Source organism: Microcaecilia unicolor, chromosome 9 (genome assembly GCF_901765095.1).
Source record: "Microcaecilia unicolor chromosome 9, aMicUni1.1, whole genome shotgun sequence".
In the NCBI taxonomy this organism is placed as follows: domain Eukaryota; kingdom Metazoa; phylum Chordata; class Amphibia; order Gymnophiona; family Siphonopidae; genus Microcaecilia; species Microcaecilia unicolor.
Window position 1 is genome coordinate 115528092 of NC_044039.1, and position 26050 is coordinate 115554141.

The following is a 26050-nucleotide window of genomic DNA, read 5'->3' on the forward strand; positions in this document are numbered from 1 at the left end:
AGTGAACTTGACTTTTTTAACTGTGTGCACATTGATCAGCTGAATTTGTGGTTCAGTTTCACATACCATTTTTGGTTACAGTTGTTTGAAGTCTTTTTCCTCTTTGTTTAATGAATGGGTGTGCTATTACATTGAGTCACAGTATTTTTTGTTATTTTAAAATGTAAGCCACATTGAACCTGACTTTGCTTGGGATAATGTGTGATATATATATATATACTAGTAAAACATGCCCGTTTCTTGCGGCAATGAAACGAGCGCTAGCATTGTTTCCTTCTGGACCTCCCCCCCCATCCCTACTCACCTCGTCGGCGTTCGTCCGCCTTTGTTGCAGACCTGGGCACCACCTTCAATCTGCAGCTCCGCCCTCGACGTCATCATGTTTGACGCGAGGGTGGGGCCCCAACACAGTGTTTTCGGTGGCTTCACGGTCACCACCACGAAGGCTTCGAACCGGAAGTGCCCGGTGGACCTGACAGTGACGTCAGTGTCCTCAGAACGTTGAGGGTGAGTTTTATTATATAGGATATATATAAATCAGGAAACAAGATATCCTCACTGAAATCTGGCTGTCTGCATTGTATAGAAGCACAGTGAAGAAAAATTAGAACAAACTACAGAGTTTATAAATTGCTGTTTCTACAAGCTACAATAATTTGTGAGACTGTTTTAGTGATATTCAGTTTTTATTTATTTTCTCCTCCACCTTTTAAGGTACTGCCTATCCAACTGAAACAGCTTTAGACTTGTTACAGATGGATGGACCAACAATAAAGAACGACAACGTGGATGCAGCAGCTCATAGGTTTGCTTGCTTTGTTTTTAGTGTATGGCAATGACGGCTGCGCGGGGAGTGGAAACGGAGATTAACCAAATTGGCTTCTTTCATACTAGGCTCACTTCCACTCCTGTCTATTAAACTTCCTTGGATCTGACCTCCTTGCCCTGCTTTTCGGGGGCAGTGCGTTATGATGTAATATTAATCCGCATTCTTAGCTTAGGCAATGGCGACGATTGGGCAGTCGTTATCGGCTCGCGTGGTTGTGCAGCAATGTCTAGGTACCCGGCTGCAGGTGAAGCCCCCGACAGAGCAGGAGCCGGCAGAATGGGTGGAGGTAGATACATTAGAACTCGTAGTTGGGTGGCTTATAGTTTTATCGTTTACATTTGTAGCCACATTTCCTGGTTTAACGCCTCAGTTTTCCTGTGTCCAGAAAGTCTATGCTAATTTTCCGGTTTACTATTTTAGAGATGTTTCTCCATAATGTTTTTTTTTCTTTTTGTATGTGCTCCTTTCATACGTTTAAAATAGTGAAACGAGATATAATTAGGTAAAGCATTACATTTGAAAGTGGCCTGATAAGTGAATTGCTGAGGCTCTCAGACACCGTTATTTGAGTTGGTTTGTCAAATTAGATCGTTTAAAGTGGAAGTGGTTCAAGAGTACTGGTAAGGTGAGAGCCACAAAGCTTGTTGCATTCAGGTATTAAATATTTTTGTCTCCCTGGGCATTAGTTCTTGCTAAGTGTGATGTAACTGTTAACAATGGGTGCGTGCTAAATCAGTGTATTCTAGTTCATACAGTGTTCACTGCACTAAAAGGCGGCCTAAATACCAATAGGGGAGCAAGTTTGTAGGTGGATGTGATTGGGGATGGAAGCGGGGACCCACAGGAATTAAGGATATATTCATAACTAGAAAGAATTATACATTGCCCTTCATCCTACTACACTTGTCACCCTCCTTTCTATACAAACGTCAAGGCTTTGCAAATTCCTTTTAAAGCTTTAAGACTATCTTATCTAAAACATTCCTAGAACAGTCACAGCCAAGTGACAGTTTTCAACCACACAGAATCTATAAAGCTCTCTATACAGAAAACTGTAGGAGAAATACTTAATAGCACATTTGGGATTGAGCATGAAAAGTAGATGTGACAAACCAATTTAAAAATAACAGCCCTGATAAGGGTAGTAATCCATACAATAGTTTTAACCAAGGTTTCGAAGCTTGTCCATAAAAGCTGTATCCTCCTGGTTTCATGCATCAATATATTATCATTTTCATAGCACTAGTAAAATGACAGAAAAGGTAATATTTCAAAAATATTCTTATAAAGGAAGAGAGCAATACAGTGCATTTTCAATATTCACGTAATCAGTATTTGCTCTTGTGCATCTGCGGAGGTGCAGATACAGTTGCAATTTGCCATTTGCTTCAATCCGGCTTTCGCCCCTTTCACACGACAGAAACGGCACTATCTAAAGTCTGCAATGACCTGTTCCTTGCCAAATCCAAAGGTCACTATTCCATCCTCATCCTCCTCGACCTATCCGCCGTTTTTGACACTGTCAATCACAATCTACGTCTTGCCACACTATCCTCATTTGGGTTCAGGGCTCTTTCCTCTCCTGGTTCTCCTCTTATCTCTCCCACCATACCTTCAGAGTACATTCTCATGGTTCTTCCTCCACCCCCATCCCGCTCTCTGTTGGAGTTCCTCAGGGATCTGTCCTTGGTCCCCTTCTTTTTTCAATCTACACTTCTTCCCTGGGCTCCCTGATCTGATCTCACGGTTTCCAATATCATCTTTATGCCAACGACACCCAGCTTTATCTCTCCACACCAGACATCACTGCGGAAACCCAGGCCAAGGTATCGGCCTGCTTATCCGACATTGCTGCCTGGATGTCCAACCACCACCTGAAACTGAACATGGCCAAGACTGAGCTTATTGTCTTCCCACCCAAACCCACTCCTCTCCCTCAACTCTCTATCTCAGTTGATAACACCCTCATCCTTCCCGTCTCATCCGCCCGCAATCTCGGAGTCACCTTCGACTCCTCCCTCTCCTTTTCTGCACATATCCAGCAGATAGCCAAGACCTGTCTCTTCTTCCTCTATAACATTAGCAAAATTCGCCCTTTCCTCTCTGAGCACACCACCCAAACTCTCAACCACTCTCTCATTACCTCTCGCCTTGACTACTGCAACCTACTCCTCACTGGCCTCCCACTTAGCCATCTATCCCCCCTTCAGTCCATTCAGAACTCTGCTGCACATCTTATGTTCCGCCTGGACTGATATACTCATATCACCCCTCTCCTCAAGTCACTTCACTGGCTTCCGATTAGGTACCGCATACAGTTCAAGCTTCTCCTTCTAACCTATAAATGCACTCGATCTGCAGCCCCTCCCTACCTCTCTACCCTCATCTCCCCCTACGTTCCTACCCGCAACCTCCGTTCTCAAGACAAATCCCTCCTTTTAGTACCCTTCTCCACCACCGCCAACTCTAGGCTCCGCCCTTTCTGCCTCGCCTCACCCCATGCTTGGAATAAACTCCCTGAGCCCATTCGCCAGGCCCCCTCCCTGCCCATTTTCAAATCCTTGCACAAAGCCCACCTCTTCAATGTCGCCTTCAGCACCTAACCACCTACCTCTGTTAAGGAAATCTAGACTGCCCCAGCTTGACATTTCGTCCTTTAGATTGTAAGCTCCTTTGAGCAGGGACTGTCCTTCTTTGCTAAATTGTACAGTGCTGCGTAACCCTAGTAGCGCTCTAGAAATGTTAAGTAGTAGTAGTAGCTTGTCCGTAAAAGCTGTATCCTCCTGGTTTTATGCATCAATATATTATCATTTTCATAGCACTAGTAAAATGACAGAAAAAGTAATATTTCAAAAATATTCTTATCAAGGAAGAGAGCAATACAGTGCATTTTCAATATTCACGTAATCATTATTTGCTCTTGTGCATCTGCGGAGGTGCAGATACAGTCGCAATTTGCCATTTGCACCACTTTATTCACATATTCATAGACATGCATATTTCAAAATATCCTTTTGCTTTTGCGTTTTTGGTGTTTGCTTCTGGAAACGGCCACCGACCAATCCAAAGAGAAAGAAACAGTTAATATGTTTTTGTGACAAAATAAGTATGTTAGATAAGCTTCACGAGTTTAATGTTAATAAATCAACAATCTGATCCATCTGGCAAAAAGAGGAAGATATTCATCAGTCTGTGCATGAAGCTACGCTGGAAAGTGACAAAACATCTGTGGTTCATGATAAATTAGTGGAAAAGATGGAAAAGTGGTTAAATTTGTGCATAATGGTTTATTTGATACTAGTAAAAGAGGCCCGTTTCAGAGCAAATTAAACGGGCGCGTAGCAAGGTTTTCGTCGCCAACACCCCTCCCTCCGTGGCCAACCCCTTCGTTGTTCTGCCATTGCTCCGCCCCCAACGTCATGACGTTTGACGCGAGGGCGGGGCCCGGAGCGATTTCCCACCCCCCCGCCTCCCTGCCTCCCTCCCTGCCAAGCCCTTTGTTGTTCTGCCATTGCTCCGCCCTCGAGGGCGGGGCCTGGAGCAATTTTGGTGGCTTCACCACCACGAACCTTCGAACCTTTTTGAAGGAAGTCAGGGCTTGGCTTCACTGACGTCAGTGTCCTCAGAACGTTGAGGGTGAGTTTTATTATAGTAGATATTGCAATTTCATGCAATGCACAACAAAGTGGTTTACAATAAAACTCATAAAAAGAAAATTAAAAGAAAGGAACTCCAATTATAATGGGAAAGAAAATGTAAAACTAGTATGCAAACAACCTAAACCAAACACACAGAGATCATACAATCAGCAGATAAAACAATCGAGCCATACAATCCTAAATAAACAATCATTCAATCCCTGCATATTTCAGCAGACATTGTTCACCAGCATCTCCAGACTTAGGATAAATTGATGTTAAATGCAAGCTGAAATGGGCTTTTAAAGCTGACTTTACATTTAGAACTGTCATTTTTTAAGGTGCAGGGAGCGCATTCCAAAGAGCAGGGGCAGTACAGTAAAAGGCATTATGTCTAATAGAATCTAATTTGGCCTGGGATATAGATGGAATATTGACAGAAGCAACCTTGGTGGGGCATATGGGGTAATAGCCAAAGACAAATATGTTGAAATTCCTGTATGCAAAATTTGTGTCAATACCAGTATTTTATATTGCACACGATAAGAAACAGGAAGCCGGTGAAACTTAAGAAATAAAGGAGTAATGTGATCCGAGCATAAGCAAGAATATGAAAAGCTGTGTTTTGTACAGACTGTAAGCATTTAAAAAGAATTTGTGGTAAATCAGAATAAACAATATTGCAGTAGTCCAACGGGAAACAAAAATAACATAAAGTGCAATTTGTGAGGAAAAATTAAGAACATAAACAGCACAAAATTGTCGTAAAGCAAAAAAAAAAAACAAAAACCAAAACAAGATTTGACTAGAGCTGAGACTTGTGGTTCAAAAGTAAGAGCCTGATCAAATATAATACCTAAATATTTGATAAATATTTGATTTGTGTAACCACTTTCAATGGAATACCCTGAATAGTAGGAATAAAGGACGGAACTGGATGACCACTGGTAATCCAACAGGCTACCGTCTTAGATGTTTTAAGAGCAAGATGGTTCTGTTGCAAACAAACATGTATAGCCTCAAGCCCAGACTGAATTGAAGAAAAATCTGGTGAAAGAGAATCTACATAATGAACAAGAAGAATATCATCTGCATGAGTACTAATATTATGTACTTGAGCCACAGTTGCCTGTGGACTAAGAAAAATGTTAAACAAAAAGGGGAGCAAGCACAGACTCTTCGGGAACACCACAACAAAGCAAATAAGTTGTTGATTGTGAATGAGAAAGTACAACTGAAAAGGAATGATCGCTAAAAAATGAATAAAACCAACGAAGAGCTAAACCCACAATCCCAAAGTTGGCCAAATGAGTGATTCACCAAATCAAAAGCAGCAGATAGATTATGGAAACTAAAAGTGCAATCTTACCGTGATCAAAAGTTGAGTAAGGTCATTCAGCAAAACAGTCATAATCATTTTACAACTATGTCCTGGCCAAAAGCCCGCTTGACAGGGATGCAGAATATGGGCTTTATCATTAAGTTGCTGGAAAACTATATGCTCAGCTATTTTAGAAATAAAGCTTAAATTGGAAACTGGACAATAGATGGAAGTGTATGATCCAAAGAACAAACCTTCAGCAATGGACTAACCACAGCTTCCTTCCAAACTGAAGGAAACTGACCAGTAGATAAACTACCTAAGACCAACTGGAATTCTAGAGGAAGTAGACCATGATGAGAAATCAAAAGCCAGGAAGATGGAATGAGGTAAAGAGCACATATCTTCCTAATGGACTGAACCAATTTTTCAAACACAGTAACTGAAGGCAAATTTAAACGCTGACCAAGAATTTACCTGAATAGGAAGGTCAGCATCCTCAGACAATGAAGAAGGTACTATTAATGTATACATTTGTTTCAATGATTTAATTTTAGAAACAAAAAGGCAGTGAATCTGCGGAAAGGGTAGCAGGACCAATGCCTGTACCACCGACAGAAATAATTGAGAAACTATTGAAAATAATTTGTTAGATTTATTTGCAGAGAAGAAGAAAGATCACAAACTTACACCTTTTCCACTGCCTCTCTGTTTGTCTAGATCGACTCCTAAGCAGAGAAAGGTGATCTGTAAACCAAGGTCTCCTAGATGTCGGATTACACTGTTCAGAACTCTCTCTAGATGAAATGTAGAGTTCAGCTGAAATAATGGAGTTCCAAAGAGAGGCTTGGTCTTCCAGAGATTTATCCAGAAAATCTGAAGGGAACAGTGAAAAGTGGAACAGTTGTAGTGGGCGCAGTGTAATTCAGGCAGGCGGCCCGAGGTCCATCCCTCCCCTACCTGTTACACTTGTGGTGGTAAATGTGAGCCCTTCAAAACCCACCAGAAACCCACTGTACCCACATGTAGATGCCCCCTTTCATCCCTAAGGGCTATGGTAGTAGTGTACAGTTTTGGGGTGGGGGGCTCAGCACCCAAAGTAAGGGAGCTATGCACCTGGGACCTTTTTCTGAAGTCCACTGCAGTGCCTCCTAGGGTGCTCGGTTGGTGTACTGGCATGTCAGGGGGACCAGTGCACTACGAGTGCTGGCTCCTCCCACGACCAAATGGCTTGGATTTGGTTGTTTTTGAGATGGGCGTCCTCGGTTTCCATTATCGCTGAAAGCCATCTCAAAAATGACCTAAGGACGACCATCTCTAAGGTCAACCTAAATTTAATGATTTGGGTGTCCCTGACTGTATTATGGAACCAAAAGATGGACGCCCATCTTGTTTCGATATTACGGGTTGCCCCGCCCCTTTACGGGGCTGTCCTGTGAGGTCGCCCTCATGAAAACTTGGGCGCCCCATTCGATTATGCCCCTTCACGCGATTCATTTCTCACATAATCTCCCTGCTTCAGGCTTGGGTCTCAACTTCTTCTGCATATTACCTGTCTTCTGTTGGCAGGGCTAACTCTTCTGCCCCGACTCTCTTTTGTTTCTGCAATGTAAATGGGAATCTTTCACCTTCCCATTTACATTGCAGAAACAAAAGGAAGTCGGGGCAGAAGAGTTAGCGCTGCCAACAGAAGACTGGTAATATAGTGACTACTCTCACTATACTAGTTGGTAAGGTGAGAAAAACCATCTGTCTCCTTGATACCTTTCCTTCATCTTGGATATATCACTGTCTTTTCCCTTTTTTGTATCAAACGGTTACTAACAGTTTATCTGAAGGACTAGGTCCAAATGTCTGGAAACATGCACTGGTCCAACCTCTCATTAAAAAATACCGTCATTAGATCCCAACTCCTCACTTATCGCCCGGTTTTCACTCTGCCCTTTATCTCTCAAGTTTTGGAATGAGTTGTCTTCAAACTGTTGGATTATGTAGACTATACTTGCATCCTGCATCCTCGTCAATCTAGCTTTAGACCAGGCCACAGTTGTGAAATCATACTCGCAGTTCTCCTTAATGACCTTCATTCCACTCCAGACAATGGCAATATCACAGTGCTGGTATCTCTTGATGCTGCTGCTTTTTATCTTATCAGTCTTATCAGTTTGTTTCTCGCCAAGATTGCATCCTGGTTTAATGAAAATCAAATCATGTTGCGTATTGGTAACTCCTGCCATCCGTCTCTACATCCTTTTTTGGATGGTATCCAGATTGCCACTGCCTCACATTTCAGATATTTTGGCGTGATCTTGGACCAAGAACTTTTGTTTTCTCATCATGTTGCTTTAGTACCTAAAGCATAATCCATTTCCCTTCATCAGTTCAGAACTGTCCACCCGTTCCTTGATCTTCCCTTTCAAAGAACTATTCTCTGTGCTGCTTGCTTAACATCAAACCTGGATTATTGTAATATAGAGTAGCCTAATGGTTAGTTCAGCGGGCTTTGATCCTGCCAACCTGGGTTTGATTCCCACTGCAGCTCCTTGTGACCTTGGACAAATCACTTAACCTTCCATTGCCTCAGGTACAGAAAACTTAGATTGTGAGCCCCCTAGGGACAGAGAAAGTACCTGTATATAATGTGCACAGCGCTGCATACATCTATTAATGTTATAGAAATGATTAATAGTTTATTGTGCAATATTGGTTGCCTTGAGACTATCCAATATAGAGCCACTTGTAGCTTCTCCAAAACCAGCACAGTTGACCAGATCACCCTCTTACTTAAATAACACCACTGGTTATCTGTCATTTTTTGTGTCCAGTTAGATTTTTGTCCTTACCCACAAGGCCATTCACTATGACAGTCTCCTTTATTTATCCTTGTTGATTCAGCATTACACTCTATCTAGGATTCTCTGTTTTCTCTTAATGACTTAAACTTCCATTGCTACAGCAGGCACTGTATCGGGCTACAAGAGAGAGCTTTTTTTTTTTTTTTTTTACATTGCATCTTCTCTCTGGAATTCTCTCCCCACTTACCTAAGACTTGAAACCTCTTATGAAAAATTCAGATCCTTCTAAAAACTTATCTTTTTGAGAGAGCTTTTAACATGCAGACTGATAGGTCAGCTCCTTCTGGGATCCACTGACACTCCAAGTCTTATCTGTTTCTGTGTTATACTACTAGAAGTTTCAGATGTTAAGGTTACTGGAATTGTTCCTTCTTGCTTTGTGTTTTATTCCCCTGTACTCTATTGTTGTTTTAATATTGCCTAAGGAAAGGTGGTATATCCAATAAAACTAACCATAAATCAAACCATAACCATGGAACAAAAGATGTAAAGTATAACAATTTTTGTCTCCGAGGAAAAGCAGACTGTTGTATTCTCACAGCTGGGTGACGTCATCTGACAGAGCCCGGTTCGGATGCTGACTAGCGAGTTAAAGAACTTACTAGAAATGCCCCACCGCACATGTGTTGTTGCTTTTCCATCTAATGTGTGATTGCAGATCCCTCAATCTTCATTTTTCCACAAAGCAGGGAGGACACATCATAGTGTTCTCCTCACAGTGTTGTCTAATAGTGCCTTCCTGGGGTTTTTTCTTTTTTTAAATCTCCAGATAACTTTTTATTTTCTTTTTTTTTTCTTCACGTTCCCTTTAAGTTCTTTTAGTTTTTGGCCCTTAAAGAATCTTGGTGAACATGGAAGTGAGCCAAACTGACAATAATAAATCACCTGGACCGGATAGCGTACATCCAAGGATACTCAAAGAGCTAAAGAATAAAATTGCTGATCTGCTGTTAGTTGACTCATGCCCTTCTATGGTGGACAGTTCGGAAGAATGTGACTGTGGGACTACCATTCCAAATTCTACCTACTCAGAAGGTGCTAACAAATAGATGCATCCAACTTAGGATGGGGAACTCATGTAGATGGTCTTCACACCCAGGGGACTCTCGGTAAACAGATCTCTATATTGACTTTCTTGAGCTGAGGACCATTTGGAATGCTCTTTCAGAGATCCACCACAGAACCAAATTATTCTCATCCAAATGGACAACCAGGTTGCAATGTTTTATGTAAACAAGTGGGGAGGGGGGGGGGTCCTACCCCTTGTGCAAGGAAGAGGTGGGGATGTGGCAGTGGGCCCTCCTTCACAGGATGGACCTCTGAGCCATATTCCTCTCAGGAAATGAGAACTGCCTGGCAGACAGACTGAACAGGGTTTTGCAGTTGCATGAGTGGTGTCGCAATATGAGCGTAGGCCGCAAGATCTTCCAAAAGTGGGACACCTCCTTGGTTGATCTTTTTCAACTCATCTGTGCAACAAGGTCTCCCAGTTTTGCTCCAGGCTCGGATCATACAGTAGACTAGCCACAGATTGCTTTCTTCCACATTAGGGGGGGGGGGGGGGGGGAGAAGGCGTTCTGTTACAGTTGCTGAATCTCAAGCCAAGACCAGGGAACTATGATCCTAAACGTTCCTTGCTGGCTGAGGTTGATCTGGTTCCCTCTTCTTCTGTAGTTATCCTCCAAATATTTGTGGAGATTGGACTGTTTTCTGACCATCATCACTCAGAAAAAGAGGTCTCTTCTTCTGGAGTTATCCTCCAAATATTTGTGGAGATTGGACTGACCATCATCACTCAGAAAAAGAGGTTGCTTCTACATCTCTATCTCCAATCCCTGGCTCTTACAGCTTCGATGTTGAGAGCATAGGGTTTGAAACCTTAGTTTTGCTGGAGGGTGTATCCTGCATCTTGCTGGCTTCCAGGAAAGACTCCAGTAAGAGATGTTAATTATTTAAGTTGTGGATATTTGCTGTCTGGTCTTGGATCTCTTTACCTTCCTTATAGAAAAACTGCTTGAATACCTCCTGCCCCTCTCTCAGTCTGGTTTGAAAACCAACTCTGTAAGGGTTCATCTCGGTGCAATTAGTGCTTATGACCGTGTTTGAGGTAAGCCCATCTCTGTACAGTGTCTAGTTGTTCACTTCATGCAAGATTTGTTATTGACAGATACCCCTATCAAACCTCCAACTGTGTCATGGGATGTCAATGTTGTCCTCACCCAGGTGATGAAAGCTCCTTTTGAGCTGCTTGATTTCCTGTCATCTGAAATATTTGACCTGGAAAGTTGTGTTCCTGGTGGCGGTCAGTTCAGCTCGCAGGGTCAGTGAGCTTCAGGCCCTAGTAGTTGGCCCACCTTACACTAAGTTTCACCACAATAGAATTGTTCTTCGGGCATATCTTAAGTTCCTTCCTAAGGTAGTGTCGGAGTTCCATCTTAATCAGTCTATCGTTCTACCAATATTTTTCCCAAAATCACATGCCCATCCTGGCGAGAATGTACTGGATACCTTGGGTTGCAAACGAGCCTTAGCATTATATCTGAAATGTACTAAAGCCCCTAGACAGTCCACTCAGCTTTTTGTTTCTTTTAACCCAAACAGGATAGGGGTAACCATTGGCCAACGCACAGTTTCCACTTGGCTAGCAGCTTACATCTCCTTTACTTATGTCCAAGCTGGACTGACTTTAGAGTGTCAAGGCTCATAATGTCAGAGCCATGGCTATATTGGTAGCCTAGTTGAGGTCAGCCTCCATAGAGGAGATTTGCAAAGCTGCATCATGATCATCTGTCCACACATTCACGTCTGTTTACTTCCTTGAGCAGGATACCCGACAGGACAGCCGGTTTGAGCAAGCAGTCCTGTAGAATTTGAACTCCACTCCCCTAGGCCCAGTTTTCTTCTTTTCTAGGCTGCACCTTCACAACTAGTAAACAAATTGTTTCAGGTTGATTGAATAACAGGCCTCGACGTTTCGATTCCCTGTTATCTTAGCATTGTTGTTTTCAGTGAACTTGGTAGCTAGGTAGCTAGGGATTCCCAACTGTGAGAATACGACAGCCTGCTTGTCCTTGCAGAAAGCAAAGTTACTCACTTGTATCAGGTGTTTGACAAGGACAACAGGCCAAGTATTCACATATACCCACCCACCTCCCCTTGGAGTTGTTGTCTTCAGCTAATCAGAAGGACTGAAGGACCCGTTCTCGCGTGTTGAGTGGGAAGGCACCTATGCAGTGGGACACTACTAGAAAGTTCTTGTTCTCGCTTGTCAGTATCCACACTGGGCACTGTGAGATGATGTCACCCAGCTGTGAGAGTACTTGATTTACTGTCCTCAGAGAATATCTACCTCAGGTGAGTAATTTTGCTGTTATGTCAAATAAATGTACATTGTGTTTAACTGTTATAAATATGTATTGTATCTCTTGGTATAATTCAAACATAGCATTTTTTTTGCAATTGTTTGTAGATTCAAAAAGGAATAGTAATCTATGTATGCTTTTTCAACGGCGCAGATGAAGCAGTAATTCCAAAAATGGGTAGGTGATATAACTTGTAGTATCTTGACAACAAAAAAGTGAAACCTAGCTGGATTTGTTTCTAAGGTGAAATCCCTGATTTGGTATGATAATTTCTTAGCAGTTTTCCATAATCTGAGCATTTAGCTTAATGATGCTGTGATTCCCAATATTTCAATGACAATGTGATCGTTTTAGCAAAATGTTAGCCTTGAAATTGTATTAAACATTGTCCTTGACTCTAAACTGCCCTCTGAATGCCTTCAGACTGCATTGGGTAGTTAGCACAGGAACATATTCCTTCCAAGACTTCACTAACAGTATGAGTATTTCCAGTGAGTGGGGAGAGAATTCTTTTGGTATGCACCAAGCTCCGTATTTTAGAGGAAGTAGCCTTGTAAATCAAAAGTTAAGTTCTTTCATATATAATATAGTTCTGTATCTTTTTAGGGCATTTCAGCTGTTGGCCAGGTTGAAATATGTCTTTACAATGGTAATGGGTGAGTTGACAGACCTCTTTCTGGTGCTTTCTGGTGCCTTACTGACAGCGACCTCTTTGATATCAAGGCAATGCTCCGCTGCTATCAAAATTTGATCTCAATTGGTCCATGGGACTTACTGTGTACCTCTGAACTGAGGACTTTAACCAGTGAAGTGCTTGTTCACTGGGTTAAAGTCCTCAGTTCAGAGGTTACACAGTAAGTCCCATGGACCAATTGAGATCAAATTTTGATAGCAGCGGAGCATTGCCTTGATATCAAAGAAGTCGCTGTCAGTAAGGCAGTTAAGGGTGATGTAATTTTCCACTGGATGAAAACTGAAAATCCAAATACGTATATATTTTTTTTCCTTTTTGTTTTCTTTTTATGCCTCCATCCTTTGCCTCTGCCTCTTTTTTTTTTTTTTTTCTCCTCCCTGGATATCTTGCCTAGGTGAATCTAAGAACAGTTGCCAGCCTGAGGGTTGGAGAGATACTACTGAGCTGCATTCTCAGTGTCTGGCTGATAGGACTTGCTACATTTGTGGCTGCCATCTTCCCTTTCCCCAGCCTGCATGCACCAGAGCTTTAAAAACCTGCTTGCTAATGGTGACCAAACACCTACAGCTGCTGAAAACAGAACATGGGCAATGGTGTTCACTGCAGGGATACTGAAGTGTGTGTACCCCTTGCCCACTCTGTAGTTCTGTTGCTGCGTCTCTTCACAGCATTGCCCTCTCAAAGTTGGGAAAGGTGTTGTGAATTGAGGCAGTGGTGGGGTTTCAGCGGTAATGGTGCATGCATGTGTTCCTCCAGTGTCCCCACTTTGTGCATCATTTACTGCATTCTACTTGGGGAGGAGTTGAGTAATTGTGAGGGAAAGGCTGGAAAAGATAATTAAGGTGGAGGGAAACGTGTTGGTGATTGAAATGAAGGCTGAGTTGGCCACTTAGGAAGAGTGATGAACAAGACTAGAGAGAGGGCATATGGTAGGCAGAGAGCTGAAAGGCAGTGAAGAGCCAGAGGAGGCTAGGGAAGAGAAGGAGAGATGGAGAAGGGATGTGGAAAGATGTGAGATCAAGGCAAAAGAAAGGTAGGATTGTTGTTGTTGGACATCAGAAAATTGATAGAGAAGAGTAAAATGAGAAATAAATGAGATGTTGTGAAGATAGTAAAGGTAGGGAGAAAAGAGGAGAGAGAGAGAGAAGTAAAATGGTACAAAAACAGGGAAAATGATTCAGAAGACACACAAGAGGAAAGATGGCTAATCCTTGGATGGAAAAATTACCCCTTGGGCTACAAAGGTAGCAGTCTTTTTAAAGATTTTGAGGTGCTTTTACTATGGTGCACTAACAGAATTGCGCATGCCAACAATTAGCGTGCTTTAAATGATAAGACACCCATAGAAATATAATGGGTGTCTTATTTAGTGCACACTAAATCCATTAGCGCACTTTAGTAAAAGGGCCCCTGTGTTATTTATTAGAAGATATAACATCTCATAGTATGAAGCCATTGTATTTTCTGTACATCATTTAATTAAAGATGTATAAAATAATTTGTGTGTTCTTTTTTTACAGCCTACATAAAGCATTTTGATACGCTTTTATGGGTAACTGAACAAATCTTGCTGGCTATCAAATTTCTAAAAAAAACCATTTTCTATAGCGTCCCACATATCAATCCAGAGACTTGTGGGTTGTGTCCCTCTACCAGCAAGTAGAGAGAGAGAGAACCTCCGAGGTTTGCTATATGTGGACCTGTGCAGCCAAGTAAACCTCAGTATTCTCTCTATCTAGCAGGTGGAGGGACACCTCTGTGCATCTGTGGTTTGATCTGGCTACTGGTGTCCTTTGGGCCTAGTTTAGCACAGTCAGGGGTTGAGTGGCTGTTTGTAGCTTCTGGTGTACACCTGGTGGTGTCAGGTCCCTCCCGGTTTCCCCCTACCTTTCCTCCATCGCCCGGGGCTGTGGGCCTGATCGGGTGTTGCCTTTCTTTCCTGAGTACAAAAAAAAAAAAAGGTAAGCGTCTCTTTAAGAGACTTTGTTTTTGTTTAATCACACAGAGGAGCTAGACGGGCTGCCGAGTCTTTTTGAGGGGCAGGCATTTGTGGAGCATATCAGTGCCTTCTGAGGCGGCTAAGCGCTGCTCCCGGTGTGGGGGCCGGAGAGTAGCGTCAGGGGAGCGTGAGTCTTGCCACCGTCAGCCCACAGCGGGTGTTCAGCGTAATGGGGGTTCCCCTCAGGCGTTCGGTGAGTTGGAAGCGCAGAGGATAGTTTTGGCGGTTTTCTCGGGGCAGTTGTTAGTGCAATGCACGTCAGTGGGCACCATTTTTTCCTCTCAGGCGCGACCAGCTCCGCATGTGGTGGTTGACACACAGGAGGCACAGCATGCTTTTGTGGCACAGGCTCCAATGGAGGAAAGCAATTTAGAGGGAGCAGGGGAGTCCCTTTCAGTTCCTTTTTCCCTGGATTTTGTTTTATTAATACCCAATGCCTTTCGTTTGAAGAAGTCAGGAAATTCTCTTCAGGCAGCCCCATCTCTTCCTCAGCAAACTTCGGTTGCTGCAGCCTCTCAGTCTTTCCTGCCAAAATGTCCCCGGGTGGAGATTTTGGATCCCGAGGAGCTATCTGTCACACATTGCCCGGTTTTGTCTCCAATCTCTCCCTAAGAATCATTGGATTTGGCAGATGAGATCACCCTGCCTTCTGAGGAGGGGGATGACCCGACGGCTGCCCTCCTTTTTCACAGGGAAGAGCTTCCCTCCCTGATTATTAGGGCTTTTGAGGTTTTGGCCATTTCACCCCCTGAATCGTCAGGGGGAACACGTCCGGTCCCTCTATTATGTCTGGCACCAAATGTCAACCTCGTTCCTTTCATGTGCATGAGGCCATGAAAATCCTTATTTCGGTGCAGTGGGATACGCTGTACAGTGGGCTTAAGGTTGCTAGAGCTATGTCGCGTCTTTATGCGTTGTCTGCTGCTGACTTAGACTTGCTGAAGGTTCCTACGGTGGATTCATTAATCACAGTGATCACTAAGAAAACCACTCTCCCTGTGGAGGGTGGCACGGCGCTCAAGGACCCTTAGGATCGTAAGTTGGAGACTTGCTTGGAGCTGTCCTTTGAAGTAGTGGCCCTTTCCCTGCAAGCTTCAGTTTGTGGCTTCTATGCGGCGTGGGCATGCTTATCATGGGTACAGAAAGCCTCCTCTCCAGACGACCTCATGGCTGTTTTGCCGGCCTTAGAGTCCGGTTTAGCCTTCCTTGCGGATCTTCTTTATGATCTTTTGAGGGCTTTGGCGAAGGAGGTATCCCTAGCGGTCACCGTGCATTGCTGGCTGTGGTTGCGACATTGGGCTGCAGACGTGGCCTCTAAGTCACGGCTGGCAAGGCTTCTTTTTAGGGGAAAGCTTTTGTTTGGGACAGACCTAGAACAGATTGTGAAGGACCTCGGTGACTGTTAAGGGCCAGCGCCTCCTGGAGGAAAGCTCAAAATATGTGCAACCGGCAGGGCCTAGATCTAAGTTTATGGATACACGTCGTTACCATCCAAGTCGTGGGGCCTCTTTTCAGAGAGCAAGGTCTTCTCAGAGACCTCAGCCCCTTTGAGGTGACAGGCGGGCCTTCCTTTCCGGTAACAGAAACCAGCCTGCAGCCAGGTCCGCCCAGTGATGGGGCCCTGGTCCATCTCCAGGCGGTTATTGGGGGCAGGCTGTCCCTATTCCTGGTGGAGTGCACCAGGGTAACATTCGACGGATGGGTCTTGAAGGTTATCAGAGACGGCTACAAGTTGGAATTGGCTCGTCTGATAGTAGACTCGTTTCTGGAATCTCCTTGCAAATCTTCCGCCAGGGTGCAGGCAGTTTGTCACATCCTCCTCAACTTACGATGACTGGGAGCCGTCCAGCCTGTACCCCCAGCAGAAAGAGGGTGCAGTCGAAACTCCATTTATTTTGTGGTGCCAAAAAAGGGCAGTTCTTGGCGACCCGTCCTAGATCTCAAGTGTGTCAACAGGTCCTTAAGAGTTCGGCATTTCCGCATGGAAACCCTCTGCTCGGTGATCGCAGTGGTACAGCCAGGGGAGTTTTTGACGTCTTTCGATCTCAAAGAGGCCTATTTACACATTCCAATGTGGCCTCCCCACTGGCGTTTTCTTCGCTTTGCAGTGCTCAGTCGTCATTTTCAACTCAATGTGATGCCCTTTGGCCTAGCCACATCACCTCAGACTTTTTCCAAGGTCCTTGTTGTAGTGGCGGCCTATCTCAGAAAGGAAGGGATTTAAGTCCATCCTTATCTAGACGACTGGCTTGTGCGGGCGTCTTCTTTCGAGGAGAGTCGACGGGCAACCGACAAAGTGGTCGGGTTGCATCAATCGCTTGGTTGGGTGATCAGCTTCCCAAACTGCAGCCTTATGCCCTCCCAAATGCTGGAATACTTGGGAGTGTGCTTCGATACTCGAACAGGGATAGTTTCTCTTCCTTCAGCTCAAGCACAGCGGTTGCAGGGTCAGTTGCCAGCTCTGTTCCAAACTCCGAACCCTTGGACTTGGGACTATGTACAAGTTCTGGGTTCCATGGCCTCTACCTTGGACGTCATAAAGTGGGCCACAGCTCACATGCACCCCCTCCAGTGGCACCTTCTGAGCCGTTGGTCTCCTCTCTCGGAGGATTACGAGGTTCGGGTGCCATGTTCGACCCGTCTGCACACAATCATGCACTGGTGGTTCATTCAAAAGAATCTGGTGTCAGGCATTCCTCTGGAAACCCAGGAATAGAAGGTCGTGACCACGGATGTGTCGCTGTCTGGTTGTGGGGTCCAGGGCATTTGGACCTCGACGGAGGCGTCTTCGTCCATCAACCGCTTGGAGTTGCAGGCGATTTGTCTGGCCCTTGGGGAGTTTCTGTCTCTTCTCTGTGGTTGCTCAGTTCGAGTTCTCACGGACAGTGCAATGGCGGTCGCCTATGTGAACCATCGGGGGGCACCAGGAGTGCACCACTATCGCGCGAGGCGGCCCTGATCTGCCGTTGGGCAGAGACTCATCTCTCTCTTTTGACGGCGGCTCATATAGCGGGGTCAAAGAATGTGCAAGCAGACTTTCTCAGTCGCCACCAGTTGGAGCCGGGGGAGTGGACACTCTCTCCCCTCTGGCCTTTGATCAGATAGCTGTCCGTTGGGGGATACCGGTGATGGACTTAATGGCCACCACATTCAATGTGAAGGTTCCCCGTTTCTTCAGCAGGGGACGAGAGCTGAGCTCGGAAGGTATTGATGCTCTTCTACAACCTTGGCCCAGGGGCCTGCTCTATGCCTTTCCCCCTTGGCCTATGGTGGGCAGGTTACTGACTCGCATTGCCAGTCATCCCGGTCGAGTGATCCCAGATGTCCCTGGCACGCGGATATGGTCAGACTCCTGTTCGATCGTCCTCTCCGGCTCCAGGCGCAAGACAGTCTCTTGCTGCAGGGACTAGTCATGATGGAGGATCCCTTCCCCTTTGGTCTTATGGCCTGGCCCTTGAAAGGGCGAAGTTGAGAAGGAAAGGGTATCCGGATGCTACGATGCTTCAGGCTTGGAAAAGATCCACCTCGATATCTTATTCTAGGGTGTGGCATACCTTCGATTTGTGGTGTGTGAGTTCGGGATTGTCAGTGGCTTCGGCTTCAGTATCGGTTGTCCTCGCGTTTCTTCAGGAGGGTGTACAGAAATCACTCTCGTTGAGTTCTGTTAAGGTGCAGGTGGCAGCTTTGGCATGCTTTAGAGGCTGGCTTCAGGGGAAGTCGATCGCCTCCCACCTGGATGTGGTTCGTTTTTTGAGGGGTGTAAATCGGTTGCATCCTCTGCACATGCCAGTTCTGCCATCCTGGAACCTTAATCTTGTTCTCAAAGCGCTTCAGCGTCCTCCTTTTGAACCCTTATCGGGGATTACGGTTAAGGATCTTACCTTGAAGGCGATTTTCCTAGTAGTCATTACTTTGGCTCGGAGAATTTTAGAGTTGCAGGCTCTTTCTTGCAGAGACCCCTTCCTGCGTTTTACGGAGTTGGGGGTATCGATTAGGACAGTTCCTTCGTTTTTGCCCAAGGTAGTTTTTCATTTCCATTTGGGGCAGTCTCTGCATTTGCTGACTTTTCGCCGGGACAATTACCCCGAGCAATTCCAGGCTCTTCGCGGCCTCAACGTGAGACAGGCTCTTCTCAGGTATTTGGAGGTGACGAATGAATTTCATCTTTCTGACCATCTCTTCGTCCTTTTTGGAAGCAGTAAGAAGGGTCATATGGCTTCCAAGGCCACCATAGCCTGTTGGGTGCAGGAGGCCACCACTTTGGCCTACGTGGCATTGGGCAAGCAAGCCCCTGTGCAAATTCGCTCCGATCAGGTACCGCATACAGTTCAAGCTTCTCCTACTTACCTACAAATGCACTCGATCTGCAGCCCCTCACTACCTCTCTACCCTCATCTCCCCTTATGTTCCTACCCGCAACCTCCGCTCACAGGTCAAATCCCTCCTCTTAGTACCCTTCTCCACCACCGCCAACTCCAGGCTCCGCCCTTTCTGCCTCACCTCACCCTATGCTTGGAATAAACTCCCTGAGCCCATACGTCAAGCCCCCTCCCTGCCCATCTTCAAATCCTTACTCAAAGCCCACCTCTTCGATGTTGCCTTCGGCACATAACCATTACACCTCCATTGAGGAAATCTAGACTACCCCAACTTGACATTTCGTCCTTTAGATTGTAAGCTCCTTTGAGCAGGAACTGGCCTTCTTTGTTAAACTGTACAGCGCTGCGTAACCCTAGTAGCGCTATAGAAATGTTAAGTAGTAGTATTCTATGCGAGCTCAGGCTTCCTCCTATGCAGAGTCCCATTTGGTTTCTCTGCAAGATATCTGCAGAGCCGCTTCATGGGCTTCAGTCCATATGTTCACTTGTCATTATCGGGTGGATGTGGCAGCTCGGCAGGATGCGGTGTTTGGCTCGTCTGTGATTTCTGCTGGGTTGGGGGTGTCCCGCCCTACTTGAGGACTGCTTGGGTACATCTCACAAGTCTCTGGAACTTGTGGGATGCTACGACTTCAGAAAAAATTAATTCTTACCTGATAATTTTTTTTCCATTAGTCCCAACAGATCAATCCAGAGTCCCCCCCCCCCCCCCCCCCTGGATTTACTGTCTGCGGTTTTGTTTCGGTTGGTTAGTTTTTCGGGTTTCGTTGTTCTGAATGTTCCTTCGTTTGATTAAATAATAAAAACAAATAAATTTGGAAGTGGTGGAAGTATGTTGGGCATTTGGTCTGACAATGTCAGGTGAGTTTTCTATTGTTTCCATTCCACTGCTTTGGTGTCGTTCATACTGAGGTTTACTTGGCTGTACAGGTCCACATATAGCAAACCTTGGGGGTTCTCTCTATCTCCACCTGCTGGTAAAGGGACACAACCCACAAGTCTCTGGATTGATCTGTTGGGACTAATGGAAAGAAAATTATCAGGTAAGAGTTAATTTTTCCTTGAGGCTTGGTGATGTGTCCAGGCTTCACAGTTATTTATTCAACTACTAGTGAAAGAGGCCTATTTTCAACAGAAAGGAAACGGGCGCTAGCAAGGTTCCAGGGCCCCCTCCCTACCTTCCGTCCTCCGAGTTGCATGTCCCCTACCTGCCTCCCTCCCTCTCCTCCGAGTTCCAGCCACCCCTCCCCTTCGAGTTCCAGGACCCGCCCCTCCTCCTCCCCCTCCTCCTCCCCCTCTTGTCTGCGGATCCCCTCCCCCTCTCTTGTCTCAGGATCCCCCCTCTCGTCTCAGGATCCCCTCCCCTTCCCTCTCTCGTCTTCTATCCCCTTGCCTTCTTTTTTCTTCTTTTTGTTAAACTTAGTCAGGCACAGTGACAGTGAGAGAGTATGTGCATCCATCCATGTCCTGCAGTATTCTTCTATCCCCTGCCCTTCCTTTGTTGTGTGTTTTGTGCACCTGGTCAGCGCTGGTGTCCAGGGTACTTAGGTCGCGCCAATAGTGTGTTTCACATTTGACAGTTTAAACGCTGCTCACCAGGTTACTGTATTCTGCGCTGTATTCGCCGTTTGTTTTGAATTTTGGCGGCTTCTGCTTCTGTGAAGAGCGGCGCGTGAGCGAGTAGCACGTTAGTATGCACGTCACCGCGACATCAAGGGCAGCCACAGGTCCTTGACTGCTGAACTGGGAGGGGATGGAGATGGTGGTGCGAACTCATAGCGCCTGTGATTGAGACGCATCGCAGTTTCCCAGGCAATACGGTGACGTCACCGGAAGGCTTCAGACATTACGAACCGGGCTTCAACTTCCTGGCAGTCAGCTTCAGAACGTTGGAGGTGCAAATTATTATAGTAGATATACTGCCTGCAAGTCCAAAAGCTATTGAAGTGGTATACATTCAGCTACAGTGAGTATTTTTCCATTGCTGGACGTAGGATGTGAACCTGAAACTTCTGTACCACATAACACTGGCTTGACTCACAGAGCCAGGTCAGACAGATATCCATTGTCAGTTTTCTCCAGGGTTCATTAATAGTGGTTACATGTTTTGTGTGTTCTAAAACCTTTGTTTCCTTAGCATCCAGCTGCACCATCCTGTATGATAGGGTTGTATCCCTTTCCTACCAGCAGATGGTGTTAGTTTCTTGAAATATTATTTTTGGTCAGTGACATCACTGGTTTAAGGGCTGGTGCTCTTTGTGAAAACTCCAGTATTTTCTTTACCAGTAGCAGATATTAAATTGTGTGGGCTGGTACACCTTGTCCCTGGATTTAGCTCCTAACCATGCAGGCTAAGGCCGCACCACTTGATACAGCCTAATGGCCTTGCTCCCAGTTATCCAAAATTTTAAGATGGGCCTTCAAACACTCTTACTTGAAAAAGTATTTGAGCACTAGATATGTATCTAAAACAGAGTGTAAATAACGATAGATTTCGGATCTGGGTACATAGTTGAAGCAAATTGTCCCTTTTATTTCTTCTACTGGATTGTGTAACTTTTTATTTCTATTTAATTTTAACTTTTATTTTTATATTATAGTATTGGATTGTAAACTGCATAGACATGGCTTCTTAGGCGGTATATCAAGAATAAAGAACTTGAACTCACATGCATGGACCACACACACTTCTTGTGTTTTTGTGTCCTGTGCCAGCATTTTCAGTTTTGGGCACTTTGTTCGATTTGGTAAAAGCCCACCTTCTCCAAGGTGATGATGGTGGTGATAGCACACTTATGCTGCTAGGGCATTCGAGTCCATCTCTACCTGGCCAATTGGCTCTTCTGGGCTGACTCCAAAGTGATCTCCAGAGTGGTCGTGTCTCAGGTCATCTGACTTGTGAATCGTTTAGGCTGGGTAGTGAATTGGGCAAATAACTACTTGTCTTCTCCTCTCAAGATTTGGAATACCTGGGGATCTGGTTCGAAACAGCCCAGGGGCAGTCTTTCACGGATGAATATATGGCAAGTTGCATGCCCAGAAGCACAACTTGTGTAGCTCGGAAGCCCCATGGGTCCGGAACTATCTCCAGCCTTGGGGATCCAATCTGGCCACTTTTGAAGTGGATGCGTAGGGTTCAAGTTCACAAACGTCTCTGGCAGCCTTATTGTCGTGGTGGGCGCCTGTCTCCCAGGACTTGAACCATCATTTGCCTCTCTCCTTCAGGGCTTGGTGCAACCTGGCTTAGTGGGATTGCCCCAGTCATCTCTTGTGGGGGTTCTGCTGGATCCGCTCAACTGGATGGTGTTTACCACTGATGCAAGTAATCTCGGTGGGTGGGGGGTGGGGGCCCTCATTGTTTTCCTAGCATGACTTGATGCCACACATCAGAGCACCTTTTATTTTCATAGCGTCATATCTATGGAATAGTTTCCCAAAACATTTAAGAGAAGAAGAATAATTTAGTGTTTTTTTTGAATCCTTATTGAAGGCCCATCTATTTTATCTAGCCTACTTAGAATAGGAATTGGGGTTCCTGGTGATGGACTTGGTCCCTTTTTTCCCCCGTTGGTCGCCCTTTATGACTGGGTAGAGTCATACCTCCTTGCATTGTTGGCAGTCCACATAGCTAGCAAGGACAATGTTCTGGCAAACTTTCTTATCTGCTCTCTTTCTGGATCCAGGGTAGTGTGAGCTGAGGATAGACACTTTTCAAGCTTCTCTTGGAATAGTTGGGGCAGCCTGTCTTCTTCCTCATGGCCTCAAGCAGGAAAGCCAAAGCGGAGCACTTCTTCAGCTACAGGAAAGAGGCGGCCTCAATAGGATAGATGCCTTGGTTCAGCATGCCTTACTGTAGCTCTCCAAGTGAGTTTAGTACTATGGTCTACATCAACAGGGTTTGCAATGTGCAGTACTTGTGGTTTTTGAAACAAGTATACTTAATCCAGGTTCAAGTTTTGAGTAGAAATAGTATTCTTTTTGAAATTTCTATCATTTGCACAATTGTTTTTAATTATTTGCATTTTTGGAAAGGGAAAACTACTGCTAATTTCTATAGCAATACTAGACGTATGCAGTGCTGCACATTAAACATGTAAGAGACAGTGCTCAACAGAACTTACAATCTAATCAAGACAGACAAACAGGATAAATAAGGTATTAGGGAATTACTTATGGTGGGAATGATAAAACAGACCCAGGTATTGAACAAGTGAATAGGAGTTGGAAGTTAAAAGGAGCCTTAAAAATGTGGGCTTTTAGCCTAGATTTGAATATGGCCAGAGATGGAGCTTGATGTACTGACTCGGGAAAACATTTCATACTGTGGGATGTGAGGCGTTTAGTCTGTGAAGGTAGGTGAAGAGTTGCTAAACTTCTGCTACACCACTCCACATAAATGGGTTGTATTCCTTCTTGACTGGAAGAGAAACTGAACTATTCCAGTGACATCACTGGTATAAGGTAGTTTCTGTGTCTCCATCTGCTGTGTGGGAGGGGGGCACAAGCCATTCATGTGCACTAGTCTATCAGGATTCAAGGAAAGGAAACGGGTATGACAAAGCTTCACCTCTGCTAGGTTACTAATAACGCTAGCCTCCTAACTTCGTAAATAAAAGGAGTTTTTTTTAATCCTGAAAGAAGAAACACTATAAGGACTGTAAAAGTATCTTTTTTCAGGTTTTTCAATTTAAGTAGTTTATATCTTGTTGACTTAGTTTAGTTTTTTGTTTTACATTTTCTTTTGCAGTTAATTCAATATTAAATGTGAAATTGAGCGAAATGGAAAATGGCCAGCGTGTATCGGTGCTGGAGCTGCCAGGTGACATTTTAATAATTCCTCAGGCCACGCTGGGTGGAAAGGTGAAGGGAAGACGCATGCAGTACCATTCCAACATTGGGAAGGAAGAAGGAATGGCTCTGTACTCAAAATTTGTAGACCTTTGTGAACGAGAACTGGCTACCAAGGTACAGTGTACTGAAGCCGGAGTTCAGGTCAAACATGGCACATATGGCAACAGACAAGTTCTCCAACTCAACACAAATGGACCTTACACACATTTAGTAGAATTTTGAAAATTAGGGTGTACTTTATGCAGAAGGACATCTTTCCAAAATCATTTTTTTCCACAGCAGTGATAATATGGTGGGTCTTTTTTTGAAGTTTGTACAGAATGGGAGAAAAATTCTCAGAACATTGTTATGTCAAGTGAGCTTAAGTAACGGGCTTATGGCTTCTATTCTCTGTTTAATAGTAGTATATTATTTCAAAGAAAACTATGGAACACTATAGAAATGAAAATAATTTGAAACTGTTTTTATTCTTTTGCTGTTGTGAAAGCTGCCACACCAAAGCAATATTATGAGCTGCAGCACTTCCTAAACAAATGCAGTCTGAGACCAAGAAAATGAGGTGGAAAGATAAAGAAATTATCCCAGTTATATTGGGTGCTATTGGCCTGATAAAAAAAAAAGAATTTATGTATTTTGTTACGTTGAGGCTGTCTTTGGAATAATGCAATAGTTGAGACAAGTATTAGTGAATATGGGAGACTGAGAGAATCTCCAGTGTGCCCTGGTATAGACAGTATAGAAATGAGTTATATTCGTGTCATGGTATGCACAAAATTAAATATACACACTACAAACTTTGGAAGAGCAATGAGTGATTACTACAAATATGAAAAATACTTTGCTCTTAAAAATTGAGAAAGCGCTGGCTATATATAGGTATAACCTTAATAAACTTGAGTGTCAGCTGCCCTGGGAAAAGTCATTGACTTCTACAGAATGTAAACCATTAGGGCTGTCATCGGCTCTGGCAGATTGCAAAACTTGCAGTGGAAAACAACTCCCAAATGGGAGAAAAAAACCAAACACACTACTAGAAAAAGGCAGCTACCACATGTAATATCAAAAATTGCAAAAATAGCACCAACTTTACTCAATTTTCAAAATATAATAAATACATCAGTTTCAAGGGCTAGAGCTTTGCTTTTCTAAACATATATACACTTATCTGGAGAAATCACTTTTTTCAGTCTCTTCAATTTGTAAGGTGAAATTCACTGCTGAAATCAATCAAAATGCAAACTGCTCAAAGCCCCGAACCTCAACAAGGGCCCCCTTGTTTCACCACCTCAACGCAGCTTTGTGAAACAAGGGGGCTTCTGTGTTGCTCTTTATATGTAAAATGCAACCATTATTCTGTTTCTACTTTGCAAGCATTGCTGTAGGTGAATGTGTGTTTTTGATCTTGTTGAAATAAGTTTGAAAAGAATAGGTTTTGTGGAATTTAAATCAGCTACTTAGCATTCTTATATTGTACTACTGCACCACCAAAGGGATCTAGATATCATCACAGCATAGAACAGGGTGCCTGACTTTCCAGAAGATAAAATATGACTGACTTTGGAGTTATTAAATGTGTTAGGACAGGGATGTCCAAACTTAGTTCTTGATAACCACAAACAGATTGGTCAGTCTCCTGAACATGCATTCATACATACTAGATCTCATATATATTCATTAGGAATATCCTGAAAACCTAACCTATTTGAGGCCCTAAGATATTAATCTTGGACCCTGATCTATTAAGATCTTATTTAATGCAGTCCATCTTGAAGAGACAATATGAATGTTAGTGTATACAGAGTCCCAGTTGCAGAAGACCACTAAGATGAATAACGGACAGTTATACCCTTATGATAATTTTACAGTTTCTAACAGTTATTGATACACGTTGAGGATATTAAGTATTTTTCCAACCAAAGATGATTTTAAGAGACAGGGCCAGGCTGCTTTTACCCATTGTAAGATCATGAAATAGACAAGAAAAAGGAAGCATTCATCTGTCTGTACTGCCATCCAGTGATGACAAACCAAAACTGCAATTTATGGTATTTTTCCTACAAAATAAAAGCACCTGCAATAAGATGTGGCATATGTAAACTTTGGATCAGTGGAAATGTAAATG

At 44.1% G+C, this 26050-nt stretch overlaps 1 protein-coding gene across 2 annotated transcripts; it reads left to right on the forward strand.

Annotated features, from left to right (window-relative positions):
• The first annotated feature begins 984 nt into the window (after positions 1 to 984).
• DTD2 (D-aminoacyl-tRNA deacylase 2) lies at positions 985 to 26050 on the forward strand. Of its 2 annotated transcripts, none has more exons than XM_030215377.1 (3): positions 985 to 1141; positions 12113 to 12182; positions 23825 to 26050. In XM_030215377.1, the coding sequence occupies exons 1-3, from the start codon at positions 1052 to 1054 to the stop codon at positions 24148 to 24150; spliced, it is 486 nt and encodes a 161-aa protein (XP_030071237.1). In that variant the 5' UTR covers positions 985 to 1051; the 3' UTR covers positions 24151 to 26050. The 2 variants fall into 2 exon arrangements, with proteins under 2 accessions (XP_030071237.1, XP_030071236.1); XM_030215376.1 differs by having other exon boundaries at positions 985 to 1115.

What these genes read in the sequence shown, in the direction of transcription:
- DTD2 (XM_030215376.1), top strand. Translation starts at nt 1,005, where the DNA reads ATGGCGACGATTGGGCAGTCGTTATCGGCTCGCGTGGTTGTGCAGCAA. An exon ending in AGCCGGCAGAATGGGTGGAG is followed by an intron (nt 1,116 to 12,112) that starts GTAGATACATTA and finishes AATTGTTTGTAG; the next exon opens with ATTCAAAAAGGAATAGTAAT. An exon ending in AGCAGTAATTCCAAAAATGG is followed by an intron (nt 12,183 to 23,824) that starts GTAGGTGATATA and finishes TTTCTTTTGCAG; the next exon opens with TTAATTCAATATTAAATGTG.